The 16,992-nt window shown below is 41.7% G+C and overlaps 2 protein-coding genes across 6 annotated transcripts; one reads left to right on the top strand and one right to left on the bottom strand.

The window, feature by feature from the left end:
* The first annotated feature begins 1,353 nt into the window (after positions 1 to 1,353).
* On the top strand, positions 1,354 to 6,517 carry c7b (complement component 7b). 2 transcript variants are annotated; one of them, XM_028417957.1, is made up of 18 exons: positions 1,354 to 1,424; positions 1,524 to 1,585; positions 1,741 to 1,816; positions 2,226 to 2,367; positions 2,444 to 2,588; positions 2,662 to 2,800; positions 2,912 to 3,040; positions 3,137 to 3,380; positions 3,454 to 3,567; positions 3,647 to 3,813; positions 3,885 to 4,113; positions 4,200 to 4,371; positions 4,461 to 4,548; positions 4,643 to 4,775; positions 4,859 to 5,050; positions 5,815 to 5,911; positions 6,001 to 6,179; positions 6,275 to 6,517. In XM_028417957.1, exons 1-18 carry the CDS (start codon positions 1,419 to 1,421, stop codon positions 6,451 to 6,453), a joined length of 2,493 nt encoding a protein of 830 aa, XP_028273758.1. In that variant the 5' UTR covers positions 1,354 to 1,418; the 3' UTR covers positions 6,454 to 6,517. The 2 variants fall into 2 exon arrangements, with proteins under 2 accessions (XP_028273758.1, XP_028273757.1); XM_028417956.1 differs by having other exon boundaries at positions 4,643 to 4,784.
* c6.2 (complement component 6, duplicate 2) lies at positions 6,446 to 14,154 on the bottom strand. Of its 4 annotated transcripts, none has more exons than XM_028417954.1 (18): positions 13,984 to 14,154; positions 13,672 to 13,890; positions 13,331 to 13,487; positions 12,352 to 12,496; positions 12,146 to 12,284; positions 11,925 to 12,063; positions 11,299 to 11,499; positions 10,953 to 11,196; positions 10,559 to 10,681; positions 10,315 to 10,481; positions 10,011 to 10,236; positions 9,424 to 9,592; positions 9,232 to 9,343; positions 8,364 to 8,496; positions 7,570 to 7,764; positions 7,369 to 7,456; positions 7,047 to 7,291; positions 6,446 to 6,962 (listed from the first exon to the last, which is right to left on the bottom strand). In XM_028417954.1, exons 2-18 carry the CDS (start codon positions 13,818 to 13,820, stop codon positions 6,781 to 6,783), a joined length of 2,814 nt encoding a protein of 937 aa, XP_028273755.1. In that variant the 5' UTR covers positions 13,821 to 13,890; positions 13,984 to 14,154; the 3' UTR covers positions 6,446 to 6,780. The 4 variants fall into 4 exon arrangements, with proteins under 4 accessions (XP_028273755.1, XP_028273754.1, XP_028273756.1 ...); XM_028417953.1 differs by having other exon boundaries at positions 13,672 to 13,849; XM_028417955.1 differs by having other exon boundaries at positions 13,672 to 13,828.
* Positions 14,155 to 16,992: the final 2,838 nt, after the last annotated feature.

The following is a 16,992-nucleotide window of genomic DNA, read 5'->3' as shown; positions in this document are numbered from 1 at the left end:
GGGATGAAATTCCCATTGTTTGTAAATTCTGGTCTCAAGATTACAATTTACTGAACAATGAGGCAGATTCTGAGTCACAAAGCTCTGGGTTGTTGCAACACAAAGAACCAAACAAGAACAACACAAAAACAAACAACCATGCAGCAACAACGAACAACGCAACAACTGGATATGGAATTCACACATTGATATACCACATGGGCGTTCCTGCCTGCCGGCCTACAGGGGCATCTACTGCCCCCCCTGCAGACCCTGGGTCATACAGCGAATAGACCATTAGTGTTTATTCCCTAATAAGGTGAAAGCTTCAATCATAGGTTGTCAGTCCGATCTGGGGGTGACCATAAACTGGGCACTCAGGAGAAAAACACATTCCTTTAGAATCTGGCTTTTATCAGGTCAGAGGTGCTGCTGTCCTTAGACTGAATTTATGACCATCTCGTACCAACCGGAGCTCTCTCCAGAGAGCAGAAAAAGAACTGATCTCCTCTGCCACAGCTTGAACTGCAGAAAACAAAGTTATATGACACACTATGAAATTACTTCTTATTACATTCAGTATCCTCAAATTACTTTGATTTTCTATAAAACTTCCTAACACATAAACGCTTGTGAAATAATAATGTGAAAATCACATTATTAAGTAATATACACTTGAATACTTCATGTTAGGGACATACTTCTATATATCTGAACACACACTGCATGGTAACAGTGCAGAATAAATTCTTTCACCCTTCATGACTCACTACGCCATCAGAGCTCCCCCTGACATCACTAAAGGAAAAATCGAAGATGACAAGCAGTGGTGACTCAGAGGATGAGAGTATTTCCCTTATCTAGTCCTGATGATAAAAACCATTAGAGATCTGCTGACTGGACATTTTTATTTTATTCAAAACGTTTCAGAATATTCAAAATAAGAAACTCCTGGTCTCAAATTAGTAAACCTGGCAAATGAAGAGAAGTGGGGAAAAATGGGACACATATGGGACAAATGGGAATTTCCTGACCTTTGTCCAAATCATACAGACGGCTTTTCTGGCAGCCTTATCCAGGATTGTGACGCAACTACACCTGTCTATGGTGAAAAAAGCAGGTTTTTATCAGGTTTCTTGTTGTTCCAATAAAATCCCAAAACAAACACAGTTTTTTTTACTAAACAAGCTGATCGTGTTAAGCAAAACAAGCTGGGACAAGCCAGGATTAACTTGGTGGAAGGGAACACTGGGTCTCTGTTCATGACTCACTACACTAATTAATGTGGTATGACTCTGACTGTTCAGATCATGAATGACTTTCACCAGCTGGGAAATTCCTGCACCTGATTGTTTAATCCCCCTCTTAAACTCCACCTACCTGGGAAAAAATATAAATATGTAAGAGTTAGAGTGCAGGACCAGACTAATGAGCACATTATGAAGGTAAAACACTCATGCTTACCCTACAGAAATAATATTACATTTGAATATTATCATTTTGACATTTAACAATACTTTGCTTTGTTTGTTTTTTATCCACAGTTGAATTTGCCTGCAGCTCTGCCTTCTCTGGCATTTTCAGTCATATTTATGTCACCAGTTTGGTGAGTGAGCCTTTTTACATTGGCACTACTGTACAATGAGCTGAAAAAGAATGCCCTAATGGTGTTAGGATATAATTTAGATATGTTTAAAATCTTATAAAGCATTTTATTTTAGTGTTCTGCAAGGGTAAACTGTGTATGTTCATTCCTGTCAGGTGTCAGCAGCCTGTAAACTGCTTATGGAGGCCATGGGGCCAGTGGTCTGAATGTGATGGCTGTACAAATACTAAGGTACTTCAGAACACTGCTTGAACTATACCACACTATATTTTCTGGACGATCTGTCAAGACCCTAACCCTTCAATATAATGAATCGTCAAACTACTTAGGTTTTAGAAAAGCTCAGGACAACAATACAGTACATAACTGTGTAGGACTTTTTTGTTTGTCTTGTCGTCATGGTTAAATGTTGAAGTCAATGCTTCGTTATGGAATTAAGAAACCAAAAAGCCACTCAATGTCTTGTGGATCCTTGCATCCATTTCAAACTCCTCTTTGCTTTAGAGGACTATAGGTGTGTCCCAATTCATGGTCTGCGTCCTCCTGAGGCCATGAGACCATGAATTGACACAGCTTGACACAGCTTATAAGTCCTAAAGACATCAACATTTGTTCATTTTGTTCTATGGTCACTTTTCAGGTGCGAACTCGCCATGTGCAGGTATATGCTCAGTTTGGTGGTGCACCATGTGCAGGAGAAGGCTCCCAAACACAGACGTGTGTTCCACAGAAAAGGTGTCCCCTGGGAACAGGTTGTGGAGAAAGGTTCCACTGCACCTCAGGTATGTTACAGTATACAAAAATAATGCCTGAGATTTTTTTTTTCAGCACCATAATCACAAGTCTTTACTAATGCAGGTCAATGCATCAGCCAATCGCTCGTGTGCAACGGAGACCAGGACTGTGAAGACGGTCTTGATGAGCGAAACTGCAACCAAGACAGCAACCAGTACTCATGTGACATTGACAAAACACCTCCCAACTCTGACTTCACAGGCAGAGGGTGAGTGACTACAAGTCCCTAGACCAGGATAAAGCACTGTAACAGCTGATGACCTGTTTTTATGGCTTTACAGGTATGATGTTCTGACAGGTAAACTGAGAGGAGGTGTGATCAACACTCAGAGCTTCGGAGGGCAGTGCAGGAAGGTGTTCAGTGGTGACCATAAAGTCTTTTACAGACTGCCACAGAACATCCTTAGATACAACTTTGAGGTGAGTCGGACAAGTGTTAGGTGGTTAAAAATCCAGAAGAAAAGTCCTGAACCAGCTGAAGAATACCACCATCTCCTCAGAGCCAAATGTTGAACTGTCTTCATGTTGTAGGTAAAAGTAGACAATGAAGAAAGTGATGAATCCTACGAAAGCTCCTGGTCCTACATGCAGCACATCCAGTCTAACGCCTTAGTGGGACATGACCGGCGCACCTTTCACAAAGAGCTCACTGACAATAAGGTGATGTGCTTCTCGAATCACCATTCATGTTGACTTCTTCAGTACCATAAGACCAACAGAGTATAACATCCCTGTCTTTTCAAATCTATAATCTAGGCCTACAGACTTCTAATCCTGAAAAACAAAGTGGAGCTGGCCCAGTTTCAGAATTCGGCCCCCCAGTATCTGACTCTGTCCGAAGGTTTCTGGAGGGCCCTGTCTTCGCTGCCTCTCACATACGACTACTCAGCTTACCGCAAGCTACTGCAGACTTACGGGACACACTATCTCTCTGAGGGGTCACTAGGAGGAGAATACCAAGCCTTGCTGGAGCTAGACCGTCAGGCACTCGCATCCACAAGTAAGAACTTTTGCTGGTTGATAATTTGTTCTTTTATTTAAAAAGTCTAATTTTTGGTTTTATTTGTATATAGGTACAACTGATATAGAATACCAGAGGTGTTGGAGAAAAGTGAAGCGGCGTCTCTTCTGGAAGAAAGTCAAAACCGTCTGTGAGAAACTGACTAAATCTTTATCATCCAGCTACAGTGAGTAGAAGCTGAAGAAGACTTCAAGCCACAGAGTGTCAAGAGTATTTCATAAAAATAATACCCTTTGTCATTGCAGGAAATGATGTTAACAAGATGCCCATTAAGGTCAATGTGTTTGGAGGAGATCTAGGCCTCATAGGTACTTTGTCTCTTCTGGATTTGGAAAACCCAGAAGCTAATGGAGAGATTTACAATAACTGGGCCTCTTCTGTCAAAGACTTCCCTGAAGTCATAGACCAGAAGGTATAACTGGATCCCTGACTAAGATATCCATTCTTTCGTAACCTTTAATAGACTATAACCTTGTGTTCTAGCTGCGCCCGCTGCATGAGCTGGTGAAAGAGGTGCAGTGTGCAGGTTTGAAGAAGTTCAACCTGAAAAGGGCTACAGAAGAGTACCTGGCGGAGGAGCATCCCTGTCACTGTCAACCCTGCCAGAACAACGGCCAACCGCTGCTGACAGGCTCTGAGTGTCGCTGCGTTTGCCGCCCGGGAAGTTCAGGGAGAGCCTGTGAGATAGGATCTGTGATCGGAGAGCAACCAGGTTAGTGACAAGATTTGATGTTCAACAACACCGAATCAAATGGTCAAACTAGACAGAACAAGAAGGAGAATCTTCTTCTCTCTCAGGGGTGATCCATGGCAGCTGGAGCTGCTGGTCTTCCTGGGGATCCTGCTCTGGAGGTCAAAGGTCGAGGACCCGAAGCTGCAACAACCCAGCCCCCAGAGGAGGCGGCCATCACTGCACTGGACTGCAGGTGGAGCAGAAACCTTGTGAAGACCCAGACATCCAGCACTTACAGTCAGGACACAAACATACTTTCTTTTGTATCCATTCCTTTAAGCTTGATAGACAGAATGTGTGTCTTACCGTTGACTGTTTACTCTCAGAATGATGGAGCCTCAGTGCTTCAGTCTTTCCATAACTCCTCCAAAAACCTGTGGACCACCTCCAAACCTCAGGAACGGATTCATCCAGGTCAGGTCTTACTTTTAGTTTTGTCTTTGTCTTCTTTGAGGCCACAGAAATGATTGCTGAAGTGTTTCTGTGACATTTTGTTTTTTTTGGGTAGGATCCCAAAGATCTTTACCTGGTTGGAAACAGGGTGCAGTACTCCTGCATAGATGGATATCACCTCACTGGAGACTCTGTAGCCACATGTACCGAAAACCAGACATGGAGAATGGGTGCGATGGCTTGTAAAAGTATGTTAAGTATGTAAGCGATGGTGTCACCTGACTCACAGAGTGGCTGTCTGTAGCTTTAAATTCTTCTCTTCCTGTTCCAGGTTCCACATGTGAAGTCCCATCACTCAACAGCTTAGTTATAGCTACGCCTACTAAAACAGCTTATCAGATTGGAGACAGAGTGTCCCTGTCCTGTCCTGCGGGATCGGTGCTGGAGAGCGAGGAGTCGGAGATTATATGCAGTCCCAGTCTGCAGTGGTCTCCTTCTCCTGCCAATACTCACTGTAAAGCAGGTACTGTCCACTCAGCCTCAGTAGTTCTACAGTCCACCTCTCAGGAATAGAAATATATCACATATATATAAACATATAAATAAACAACAATCCTTAAAACATTCTCATTTTAGCTTCGTTTAGCTCATGGTTTTGGTTTTGTTTGCAACTTCTTTTTGCAACTACCTGTTATAGCTGTCTGCTACCAGTAAGTGGCAGTGTGGAGCAAACAGCAGTGAAAGCTAATTTTGCTCGTGTTGTCTCTCATTTGTACTTGGAGCATGTACATTATTATGCTTGATAATTAGCAAATTATATGATAAATACATAAAAAAAGAGGAAGAAACTGCAGTTTTCCCTTGTGTCTTCTGGAGGCTGGCTCCAATACCAAGTCAATCCACCCAGACCGCCATGTGTGCAACGTTCACTTACAACAGAAATAAACACTTTCACAGCCCCAGATGGACTAGGTGGCATCATGTTTAAATGTTAGTACTCCCTCTTTTAATTCTATGGTTGTGTATAAACACAACACAAAAATCATCTAATTGTAGTCAGTCTGTAATCAGCCAAACAACTCCACTTTGGTCTCATCTCACCTATGGAAACAGTAAGAGGGGACTTCCTTGAACAAAACAAAAGCATCAGTAACACCTTTAAAGCACTTTGGAATGGGCAGAATAAACAACTTTATCACTAAATCTGAAGTCAGCACAAAAAATGTTGCAGGAAGGTTTCTGTTTCTAATATGCACACTAATCCTGCTTTGTATTTTATCTTCTCAGCGCCCACACATCGCCCTCCCCCCTCTGGCTTGAACTGTAAATTGTGGGAAAGTACAGGGAAAACTGGTTGTGTGTGTAAAATGCCATTTCAGTGCTCGTGAGTAGACTTTTTTTTAGTATCACAATCAAATACACTATCCGAGTACAAAGATGAACACATTTTTCTATTTGTTATCCTTTTTTAAGGACTTCACTGCAGTTGTGTGCCAGACTCGGCGGCTCAAGCCAAACCCGTTTGCTGGGCGTCTGTCAGCTCGGAGCTCTGCGCTGTATGGGGCGGAGCGTCACGTTGGCCAGGGACTGTAACCTGCCAGAAGACACGTTCACATCCTGCAGGGACTGCAAACCGGGGACAACCTGTCAAGGTGAGTGTTCTTTTCTTGTTTTTTTTGTTTTGGCCACCAAAATAAGTTTTTTAACCTTGACTACAGCAGTAAATTAATAATCTTTTCTTTTGTAGAATCAGAGAGGAAATGCATATGCAAGGACACATCTGAATGCCCTGAAGACTCCGCCCCCATCTGCGTCACCTTCGGTGATGGAAGCGCTGCCGTTACCATGACAGAATGTGAAGTGGGGGCCAGGCGGTGTGCTGGAGAACAGATCAATGTGATCAGCATTGATGCATGTCTGGAATAAACATGCTTTATTTCACTGAATGTTTTCACACTGTAAATAAAATAGTAAGCTGCTGTTTTTTTGTTAAGGAAAATTATTAAAAGATTTTTGTTAGAATATTTTGTCATGCTGTTTTTTTTCTTCACTATTTAGTTGACGGCAAGCATGAGCTTAAAAGCTCAAGAAAAACACAACATACGCACAAACTATCTAAATTTCACTGCACAAAGCATTCTAAAATATCATGTGCATTCAACATTAAAGCTACTTTTTTAGTTTCACCAGCAGTGGTAGAACATTACATTAAACACACCACTGCTAAACGGATCTACAAAAAAATGATCTGCATCATCTGGACTCACAGACACCTTCACTGAGAATTTCAAACTCATAGCTTGCGCATTTGAGGGCACCCAGAGAACAGAGGTTCATGCTGCGAGTCCTCTGATTCCTCGTCAGCTTCACGCAGAACATGCGGTCTTCAGATCTGGCACAGTCCCGAGCAGCTATGCACTCACACCTCTTAGACTCTAGGAACAGAATAAATGAATAAATAATCGGTCATTGATTTCACAAGAACCTCACAAGTGTTCATTAAGTTCTTATAAACTTACCGGAGCAGGTCTCCCATTCGTAACAGGTGTCATGCTTACAAGGCACCTGAACAGAACTCTTGGAGGACATCTTGGCTCTGAACTTGGACCACTCCAGTATGGATGGATCCACTTCATTACACAAACCCTGGCTGACAAAGAAGAGCGGATCTCCGTGGCAACGTCCGGAGGTGAAGGAGCAGAGGGACATTGACACAGTGACGTCAATGTTTGTGTTCAGGATGCAAAGATCCTCCAGCTGTGACCTGCACACACACACACACACACATAGGTGCTTACAGACTAGAACTGAAAGGAGAGTGAATCCATTAAAGAGTCTTACAGGCAGCTCTCCCGTGGGACGCAGACACAGCGAGAGTTCTCTAGCCTCTGCCCTAGAGGACACAGAACCTCAGGAACAAATGGTAAATCTACACAAAGGAAATACACCACATTATTGTAATCACATGCCAGAACTCTATCACATAGTATTATTAAGGCTGTGACCAGTAGGGTCGCCATTTCTACCACTACAGTACTGTACCATTAGTGCAGCGAATGTTAGCAGGTAGCGGGGGCTCCCATGTAAGACCGGTGACGCACTTATAGAAGCCTCTCGGCAGTGGCATGAGACCCATCTCCTTGCACTCCAAACTGACTGAATCACCCACTGCGTATTCGTCTTTGGTGGGGAACAGCGTCATATCATCAGGGATTTCAGGAGGAAGGCATAACGTTCCTAAAATTTACAGGAGAACACATTTGAAACACATTTTTAATCATTTCTTTAACAGGATGGGACAGTTGAGTCTCAGTTGAGTCTATGAAAAAACTATAAAAATGTAAAATTCATTCATACAGTGTTTTTTTTTATTATAGTGAGACCTCCATCTTGTCAGGAGTTAGCCACAGTTAGCTCAGCAGCTAACAGCCAGCTAAAGCTGAACAGAAAGTTATTTAATACAGAAGAATAAAAGGCACCTGGTCCTCACCAGAAAAAAACAGCATGAGGTTGATTTTACCGCTCTTAAAAATGGAGTGTTTCTTCGGTCGCATCTCTACCTATAGTATTATTAAAGCTGTGACCAGTAGGGTCGCCATTTTTACCACTACAGTACTGTACCATTAGTGCAGCGGATGTTAGCAGGTAGCGGCGGCTCCCATGCACTTATAGAAGCCTCTCCTTGCACTCCAAACCCACTGAATCCCGCATCTCTACCTGCTCATGGTGGGTGAGGACTTATCCTGATGTCAGCCCAAAAGGGCGACCACGTGTGAGCTGTTTGCCTTGTGAAATGTTAAGTGTGACGTGTTGAGATGGTTACAGATGAAACTTACTAATGCATTTGCCCTTTGGTTGACTCCAGGTTCCATCAGGAAGACAGTTGATGTACTGGAAACCCACCAGCTCAAATCCAGTGAAGCACTGGAACTCCTCAGCCTCACCAAAATCATAATATCTCTTTGCTTTCTGCCAGAGGAGAAAATTCATAAACATATTTAGGAGCTGTTACATATACTTCAAATATGAAACTGATTCTGTGATATGCTCAAATCTTCTACACACTTTTATGCAAATCATTTAGTCAACATTTCGTTCAGTGCCGTGGCCATACGTTTAAGTAACTGAGAAAAGTGTGTTTCTGTATGTATCCATACATATATATCAGTAAAAATGTAGTTCTGACAGTGTCAACAGAGGAGTTTTAATTTGTTGCTGCTTTAAATATTTTTTGTTTGTGCTTCTCCTTTGTTTCTTTGCTATCCTACTTCTCTAAATAAATCAAAGAGAGTTTTTAACTGGAACGCCCTGTGCAAAATTTCCCACAATGCAACTCGCTAGTACAGTTTGGACCTTTGCTGCTTAATAAAGGCTGCAACAAATTAGCCCTAAAACCAGAGTAGTAACCAAGTATTTCAGGATTCTTGCTCCTTTGTCACATATTCCATGGATCTTTTGGTTTAAATGCTTAAATAATGTTTGTGGTTAACACAAAACACACAGCACTGACCGATGGCTTTATATGTTTCTATGTATGGGACCACAAACAACATGACATTGTAAGTGTCCATGCTAGAGTTTGTTTATAGTGTAAAATTAGCTTTTTTTAAAAAAACAAATCAAGATTACAAAACAATAAACATGGCAAAAATATAAACATCTGTGTGTTCAGTTCTTGCTCTAAATTTAGATTTGTGTGTTTACCCTCAGGAAGCTGTTAGGAGGCCTCTGTGGTCTCAGGCAGCCCTGCACACCAGGAGGCAGCTCGTCCCTCCAGCCCACCATGAAGTCGTCATCATTTTCACAGGTCTCCTGTCTGAAAGAGAAAAGTAAAACATTTGCATTTAAATGAGTAGTTTTAGAATAATATGTATTAATAGCAGCTGATAATCCTTCCTTTCAAAGATGGAGATGTGACATGTTTCCTCCTGTTTATATGAACCATTGCAGTATTGTCCTCCTCTGAGGGGGGCGGGGTTATTGCAGCGCCTCGTCCGATGTCTTTTCATGGTGGCTCCACAGCTACTCCACGGACCCCAGCAGCTCCAGTAACCATCAACTGCGTCTGTAGAAATTACAAATGTAACAGACCTTGTTATGTTTTGCATTTAGAGGTAAGATGTCCCGTCAGGGTTGTTCTCAGCTTCCTGCTCTAGGAGTTGTGCGATGGGAGAGATGTGATGAAGAAGAGTTGTATATGAGACTTGTATCCATGTCCTAGAAAAAAACCAATGCAAGATACTGCACAAATTATTTGTTAGCCATTCAGCTAAAACCTATGGAGCCCCAGAAGCGACATAGGGTGTGTCCCATTGTGCACTTTTGTGAAAACCATCTACCTACTTGTATTTGAGATCTCAAAAGAAAACTCATCAACATTCTTATGTGTATGCAAGTATAAACTGTGTGAGAATAACACAAGACATGCTACAGGACTCATACTGTTAAACTGAGTCCAGTTTTACACAACAGATATCACGTACATGAAGTGTAGTCAGGAGCCCGTTTCTCGCAGTTGGTCCCAAATGTGCCAGTCTGACATACACATTTGCACTCTGTGCCAGAGAGAACCGGCCGGGCATTGTTGGGACACGGGGCGCACTTGCAGGGATCGAACTCCTCTAGGTACTGCAGCAAGGCCTTCCTCAGGTGTCTCCTCTTTGTGGCAGCACAAGGAATTCCCCGAACCAGATTAATGATGGGAAGCAGCTAGAGACACAACCCACACGAGTGTAAGATGAGATTGTATAATGATGGTTATGTGAATACTGGCTGAGGAGCTTTAACCTTGTAATCAACCACAGCAGGGTTTTCCAGGACAGACATGACCCAGTTCTTGTAGGTGGTTTGGCCCGGAAAAGAGCCCTGCCTCTCCCAGGCCAGAGCTGCTGCCTCTCTGGCTCGACCTCCCTTCACCATGGAGAAGGACTTCTCTGCTGCCTGAATGTATGAGCCTGGTGAAAAAGAAAGTGTAAAGAAAACACTGCAGTGATGACATAATCACAGAGTTTTAGATTGTTTGGTCTGTAACCTTGATATTTCTCAGTCATCCTGTTGTTAGTGCATCGATGGGCACTTCTGTATTCAGTGTAGAGGATCACGCTCCAGGCGGTCTCTCGGTGCAGGCAGCCTGTGAGGTGCTCTTCTGTTTCGCCTGCGGAAACAAATGAACTGAAAACAAGCATCTGTAATAGACATATGTTAGGTATGAGCAGACACTGGCTCTTTCACAATAAAAGTATTCAGTAAACCAAACATGACACAAACTCAGCAATGTAGGATTTCAATATTGAATATATGGTTGTGCTTAAGAAACCACTAACACTTCCTGTATATGTATTTTAACCCAAATTTCCAGTTCTTGTGTTTCCACTCCAGCTCAGGGTGTCATTCCAAATGTTGTCCACCAGGCTTTTCTATTATACCTGAACTGGTGAGCTCTTGCCGGTTGTACTGGTACATCAGGTCGTAGTGACCTCCAAGTGACCCCGCGCTGTAGTAGTGTGTTCCAAAGCGCTGGAAGATGTCTCTGTAGAGGGCGTAGTTGTAGTCAAGAGGAAGGGCGTGAAGAAACTGATGGAAAGGCAGCGAGAGGACGAGGTTCCCTGGGTCCCTCAGCTTGAACGTGGACACCGGGAGAATTTGCTGCACTCTGAAAAACTTAGAGTCCTGTAAAGGGGACAAACAGGAAGTGTGAGGATGACATCATAGTTTTAGCTTCAGCACATCAATACAAACATAAGCATGCTTGTTGATGATTGCATCACTCACAATTTTCTTTGAAGCTGTGAAAGCGCCCTTGTTGGAGCTGACCGACGACCCGTAGTTATTAAAGAAAACAAAGGGAATGGGGAAGATGAAGAAGAAGTCGTCGTCCTTTGTGGATTTTCCAGACTCTGTTGTGAATGTTACTTTGAGAGGCTCAGTGTGCACCTCCTGGGGCTGTGTGCTGAAATCCTCTACCTCCCCAATCTAAATGATCCAAAATACATTACAAAAGAAAATTAATATTGCTGTATTTTACAGCAGTATGTATTTTATATATTGCTAATCATTCAGGTTTGCACACTTACACGTGTAATATTAGGCCGTTTTCTCAAATGAATGAATTACAAAGTGAAGTATTATTGTTTCCAGGACTGTGAAAATCAGTTGATGTTTTGGGTCATATTTAAGCAGAAATATCACAAATTCTAAAGGGTTTAACAAACGTTCCAACCGCACTGTACATAAAAGTACAATCATAGCAGAATATGAATATTATAATAGCTAGCTAGGTGTTGGTATGGGCTTCAAATGTGGGATACATAAAGCGTTCCACTGTATTCTAATCCACTATATAATTCAGCAAAGTTCTTATTGTTCATTTGTCCTGAGGACAAGCTACAAAACACTACCTTAATCTCAAAGCTTTCGAAGTTGTAAGGAATTCGATAGATTTGCGGTTGCCCCTTAGGCCTCTGGAGGATGCAGCTTCCTCCCATAAACAGGCTGTCCAGCACCGCCCCCCTCGGCTCCCCCGCCAGAGCATCAAAACTTCACACACAAAATCAAGCACAAAAGTCAAATGACTGATCAGGGACAATAATATCAGTGAAGAAGCTGAACTTTATCTTACCCATTTCCAACCAGGTCTGCCCCAGGGGCAGGTTTCCGACCTGGACATACAACTCTGACCTCGTCACAGTCCCTCTCATCGGAATTATCTCCGCAGTCGTTCTGGTTGTTACATGTCAGTGTGGAGTTGATGCAGCGTCCTGCAGAAGAAAGAATGCTATTAAGATTCAAATGTTGTGCAAAGCGTGGAGGGAAATTGCTGCTTACCACTATCACACATGAAGTCATCTTTGCAGTCGATGGATGCCATCCTGCACTCTTTGGATGGATGGCAGGGCCTCTCCTCTGTCAGCTCCACGTCGCAGGCAGATCCATCAAACTGGGAGGGCCTCTGCACAGACCGGGTCCGAAACTGTGGTGACAAGATGAGGGGAAGAAATAAGGAGTTCATTTTAATTAGACTGAACAATAGTGAATTAATTAATTACTGCTTACTGTAAACAGAATCTGTGTCAATACTGGAATATTTCCTCACATACTGTATGAACAGACATATGAGAATGAATGCCAAGACAGTATCCTTCTGTAAGGACCTAGATGACACCAACACTTGTGTATAAGAACAGTGCTCTGCAGGACAGTATTACAGAGGAAACAGTGGAGCTGGAGACATATTTGATGGGAGAAACATCAAGACATGGAGGAGACATATAAGGATTTAAAAGAAATATTTCAAGTCCTAAAGAGGACGAGGTCAGATCTTTGAATGGATCCAAAACAGAATCACAGGATAACAACAAAAGCTGTATGAGCACTACATAAAAAGGATATTGTGCTCTTATGCAGCTGTGGATAGAATGGGAGGAGGAAATGAAACATCTGACACAAGCTGACTCAGGACAGACACCAAGGACAAAATCAAACCAGCGAAGTAGGTTTGAGCTGCTGGAGTCGTGTCCAGCTGTGACGGAAAAGAACCTCTAACCATTGAATAATGCTTCAACTCCCCCTCACATCTCTATTCTTTCTCTCTCTCTCTCTCACACACACACACACCACACTAGCTTCTGTGGTTTACTCCAGGTATCATACGTCAAATTACTACATTTTAATTCTTTGACATGACGAACACTATGGTCTTTAAGTACAAAAACTCCCCAGATCACCTCAGACTGAGAGCCAGGTTTGCTTGTGGTGTGTGATATATGATATGTTTAGAGAGTGTGTATCATTGTGTGATCCTTGCCTGTTTTTTGGAGCAGGGTGAACACTCGGACCACGGCCCAAACTCTGTCAGCTGGCAGTTGATTGGACAAGCCTGCTCGTTACAAGCTCGGTAGTCATATTTGTCACACAACTGATAGCAGCTGCTGATCCAGTAATACTCATCAAGAATAAAGTTCCTGCCGAGAAAGTAAGAACAATTACTTTTGGCAACAAGTGCTGGCATTATCTGACTTTACTTCACAACTGAACACAGCAGAGGAAACAAGTCATGATTATATTGTTGCACAATTTCTTTGACAACAGCTTTCATGTGTAAAAGTGACTTGTTTGTATCAATAATGTGTCTTTACTGCGCCTCACCTCTCTCTCTGCTGTGTACCATAGTTGCAGGTCCTGGTGCAGGAAGACCAGGAGGACCAGTGGTATCGGACGCAGTGGCAGCTCAGACTAACTGATACGCAGCTGAGGAGCTGCAGGAGCAGGACCAAGTTTCTGCTGGTAGGAGCCATCTGAGAAGCTTTCTATGCTCAGTCAACAACTTTTAAACAAGTTCAGCATGTGTTGGTATTTACATTAGGCCTATATTGCACATTTAAAAGTCAAATAAACACACAACATAAAGCAACTACAAAGTTGTTTTTTTAATGCTTTAAAAAGTTAAATCAAACTCACCACATGCGCTGACGTCCTCTGCAGCAGATATCTAAGCAGCTTCTGTGTCTGCCTGGATATTTAAGAGGCTGATAAGGGAGCACAAGTGGAGAAAGTGGTGTCTGCACTGCAGGCAAAGCGGACTCCGACTCTTTTAGCTTTCAGTCTGACTATTCAAATTCCAACACTGGGTGTTGTGTCCAAAAACACGTCAAAATAAATAAATGTGCAAATAGATAAGAGAACAAAATATTTCATATGAAGTTCTTACATAACATCTTTGTCAGTGTTACTGGAAGTTAGGAGTTCTGGAGTTTCCCGGCTGCTGAGACAAAAACCAGATGTTGAGTGTTGGAGACTAAAGAGCCCAGAATAGGGTGGGGGGGTCTCTTTACGGTCAGCTGTGCCAATATTTTCACAACTTGGCACTAAACACAACAAACCCTTTGTTGGTTGTTGTCTTTGCATACAGGCTTGTACAGGATAACAGTAAGTATTGGTACTAAATTGTTTGCAGTCCCTTAACTAATGCATCATTTATTACAGTTAATAAATGTTACTTGGTTGGATGTGTAGTCGCTTAATACATTGTAGGCCACTGCACACATTGGAATTAACAGAGTGAACAGAGTGGATACATGTACAAAGTGTCATGAGGAACCATGATACAACTGTTGATCAGCCTGTGGGAGGACTGCAGACTCCAGCGTAAACCCTTAAGCCACATAAGATTTGGATAATGAGCAAGGAGTTAAGCAGAGGCAACACTTAAATCAACAGCTTCACAGACAAGAACACAATCCAGTATTGGACATGCATTCCTATGGGGGACAAAGACTCAAGAGACATGCTTATCCAACAGTGCATGTCAAAAGAATTACAGATGAGTCCCGAGGACCAGGTGAACCAGTCTCTCCTATTCTCTGCCCCTTTTCTCAGTGGAATCTGTATTTATTTCTGAAGTGCCCATAAAAAAAGAGCAAAGCTTAAGAGTGGACATAAATGCTGCATTTAGGCTCCAGGTGTGGGTAAACCACCTACGCTTTGCACGCTTTTTTTCCAGGGTTAGGCGTCTAAACATTTTCAACAAGACAACAAACCCTTTGTTGGTTGTGCCTGTGCATACAGGGTTGTACAATATAACAACAGTAAGTGTTTTGCAGAAATTTAATTTATTACAACAATTGCATGTTACTGGGTTGGATGTTTTATTGTTGATAATACATTGTAGAAATTCAAAATGAAATAAAAGGGACATTACCAGCCAAGATACACAAATAGAACAACAAACAGGACATTTTTTTATCATGTAAATAAAACGTTACTCTGCACTGCTGATGAAAATGTTGGAAAATTCCAACAGGTAGGTATTATTATTATTATTATTGCTCAAATGTATATTAAAATGGTGATATTGTGGAAAAATGAGCCATCCTCTAAAACAATATCTGTAATTGTTCCATATTTCTTGTTTTGGCATGAGAAAGTGTTATGAAACATGATGAAATGACTTAGTTATTGCACGCTCTACAAAATCAAGACAAAAATCTGGTAAAATTCTGGTGCATATCTTTTTCTTGTCCGGCATAACATTTATTGTACACACCGAGAAAATGCACCATCGTGCTGTTGAATTGAATGAATTGCTTTGTGTGCTCAGTGTCACCTCACACTTGTTAACAGAGACTCAGCGGTCCCCACTGACTGACGCTCAAATGACACTGTGACACAAGCAGTGAGACAGCTGGAAATGCCTGTGCATAGCCTGAATATGTACATTTATTAGCTTTTATTGTATCATAGATAAAGATGATGACAGAAATGAATGTATAAACAATAATAAAAGTATTTATCATCCCATAACACTTTTACTGGTTTCCAAAACCACAATCAAAATGATAATGTGTCAGAACATTATTATCCAAACATACCATGGCCAGTCTGTTGAAAATGCACTGACTATAAGCAAGAGCAGAGCAAAATAAAAAGAGGTACACTGTACTGCTAAGACTACAAAACAAAAGGCCAGAACCTAATCCTATTAACAGGCAGGCATATACCCGTCTATATTTATCCTTTCTCACTCTTTTAAAAAGGAAATAAATTAGTCCGTAATCACAGTACAGACTTCTCATTTGTGTATAAAACTTTATTCACATTATAAAATGTCCTACGCTGTACATTATGTTTAGCTGTTTTCTCTACATTGCAGGACACAATCTACACAAGGCCTAGTCTGAGTCATCATACGCATGCCAAAAACAAAGAGTTCAGCTATTTAAACACCACCGCACTACAAGCACTGACAAATGACATTGCACTTACATTCAATGGGAGAATGGCTCTAGTAGAATGCTTCAGATGAAGAACTTTACAGGTGGATTGTTTTTTGTGTGTAAATTCTGCAAAGCCCTTGTGAAGAACTGAAGCTGAAAGCTCTAATGTTACGCTGCGCTGCTGATGCAAATGAAATGAAAACAAAAACATTACAAGTACGTATTGGCACATTCAAATTTAGATACTGTGGTCAAGTGAGCCATCCTCTGTGAAAAAATGTCTATCATGTTTTTTTTCCCATGACATTTTGCACATGAAGAAATTGTGAATGAGTGGATTTGGCCTTCTGCAGAATGACATACTTTAAAGCCATTTGCAGTTTCCTGTCACCTGTTGTATTAAGAAACATTGTATTTAACATTTTTATATATTTTTGTAATGCAACAATTACATTATGCAAATGCCTGAGATGTTAATAACCGAGACACTGCTGCTGACCAATCTGGCCCTTTATTTGTCCTTGACCCATACTGTGAAACCATATGATGACATACATTACAGTTAAAGAGTCACTTACCGGTAACTACAGTATCTTCCTTTGAGGATATAAGTGTATTACTGATGACAATGCTGATGACAATGTGACCATATCTATTGTTTTGGCATAAAGAAACTGTTATGAAATGTAATGAAATTACTTCATTATTGTATAAACTACAATGTCAGGTCATAACAAAGATGCTGATGACTTCT

The sequence above is a fragment of the Parambassis ranga genome, chromosome 12 (assembly GCF_900634625.1).
Source record: "Parambassis ranga chromosome 12, fParRan2.1, whole genome shotgun sequence".
Lineage (NCBI taxonomy): Eukaryota > Metazoa > Chordata > Actinopteri > Ambassidae > Parambassis > Parambassis ranga.
This window is presented reverse-complemented; position numbering and strand designations above follow the sequence as displayed.

What these genes read in the sequence shown, in the direction of transcription:
- c7b (XM_028417956.1), top strand. An exon ending in CTGAAGTCATAGACCAGAAG is followed by an intron (nt 3,814 to 3,884) that starts GTATAACTGGAT and finishes CTTGTGTTCTAG; the next exon opens with CTGCGCCCGCTGCATGAGCT. An exon ending in AAAATGCCATTTCAGTGCTC is followed by an intron (nt 5,912 to 6,000) that starts GTGAGTAGACTT and finishes TCCTTTTTTAAG; the next exon opens with GACTTCACTGCAGTTGTGTG.
- c6.2 (XM_028417954.1), bottom strand. Translation starts at nt 13,820, where the DNA reads ATGGCTCCTACCAGCAGAAACTTGGTCCTGCTCCTGCAGCTCCTCAGC. An exon ending in TCACAGCTTCAAAGAAAATT is followed by an intron (nt 11,197 to 11,298) that starts GTGAGTGATGCA and finishes TCCCCTTTACAG; the next exon opens with GACTCTAAGTTTTTCAGAGT. An exon ending in CACATCTCCATCTTTGAAAG is followed by an intron (nt 9,344 to 9,423) that starts GAAGGATTATCA and finishes TTTCTCTTTCAG; the next exon opens with ACAGGAGACCTGTGAAAATG.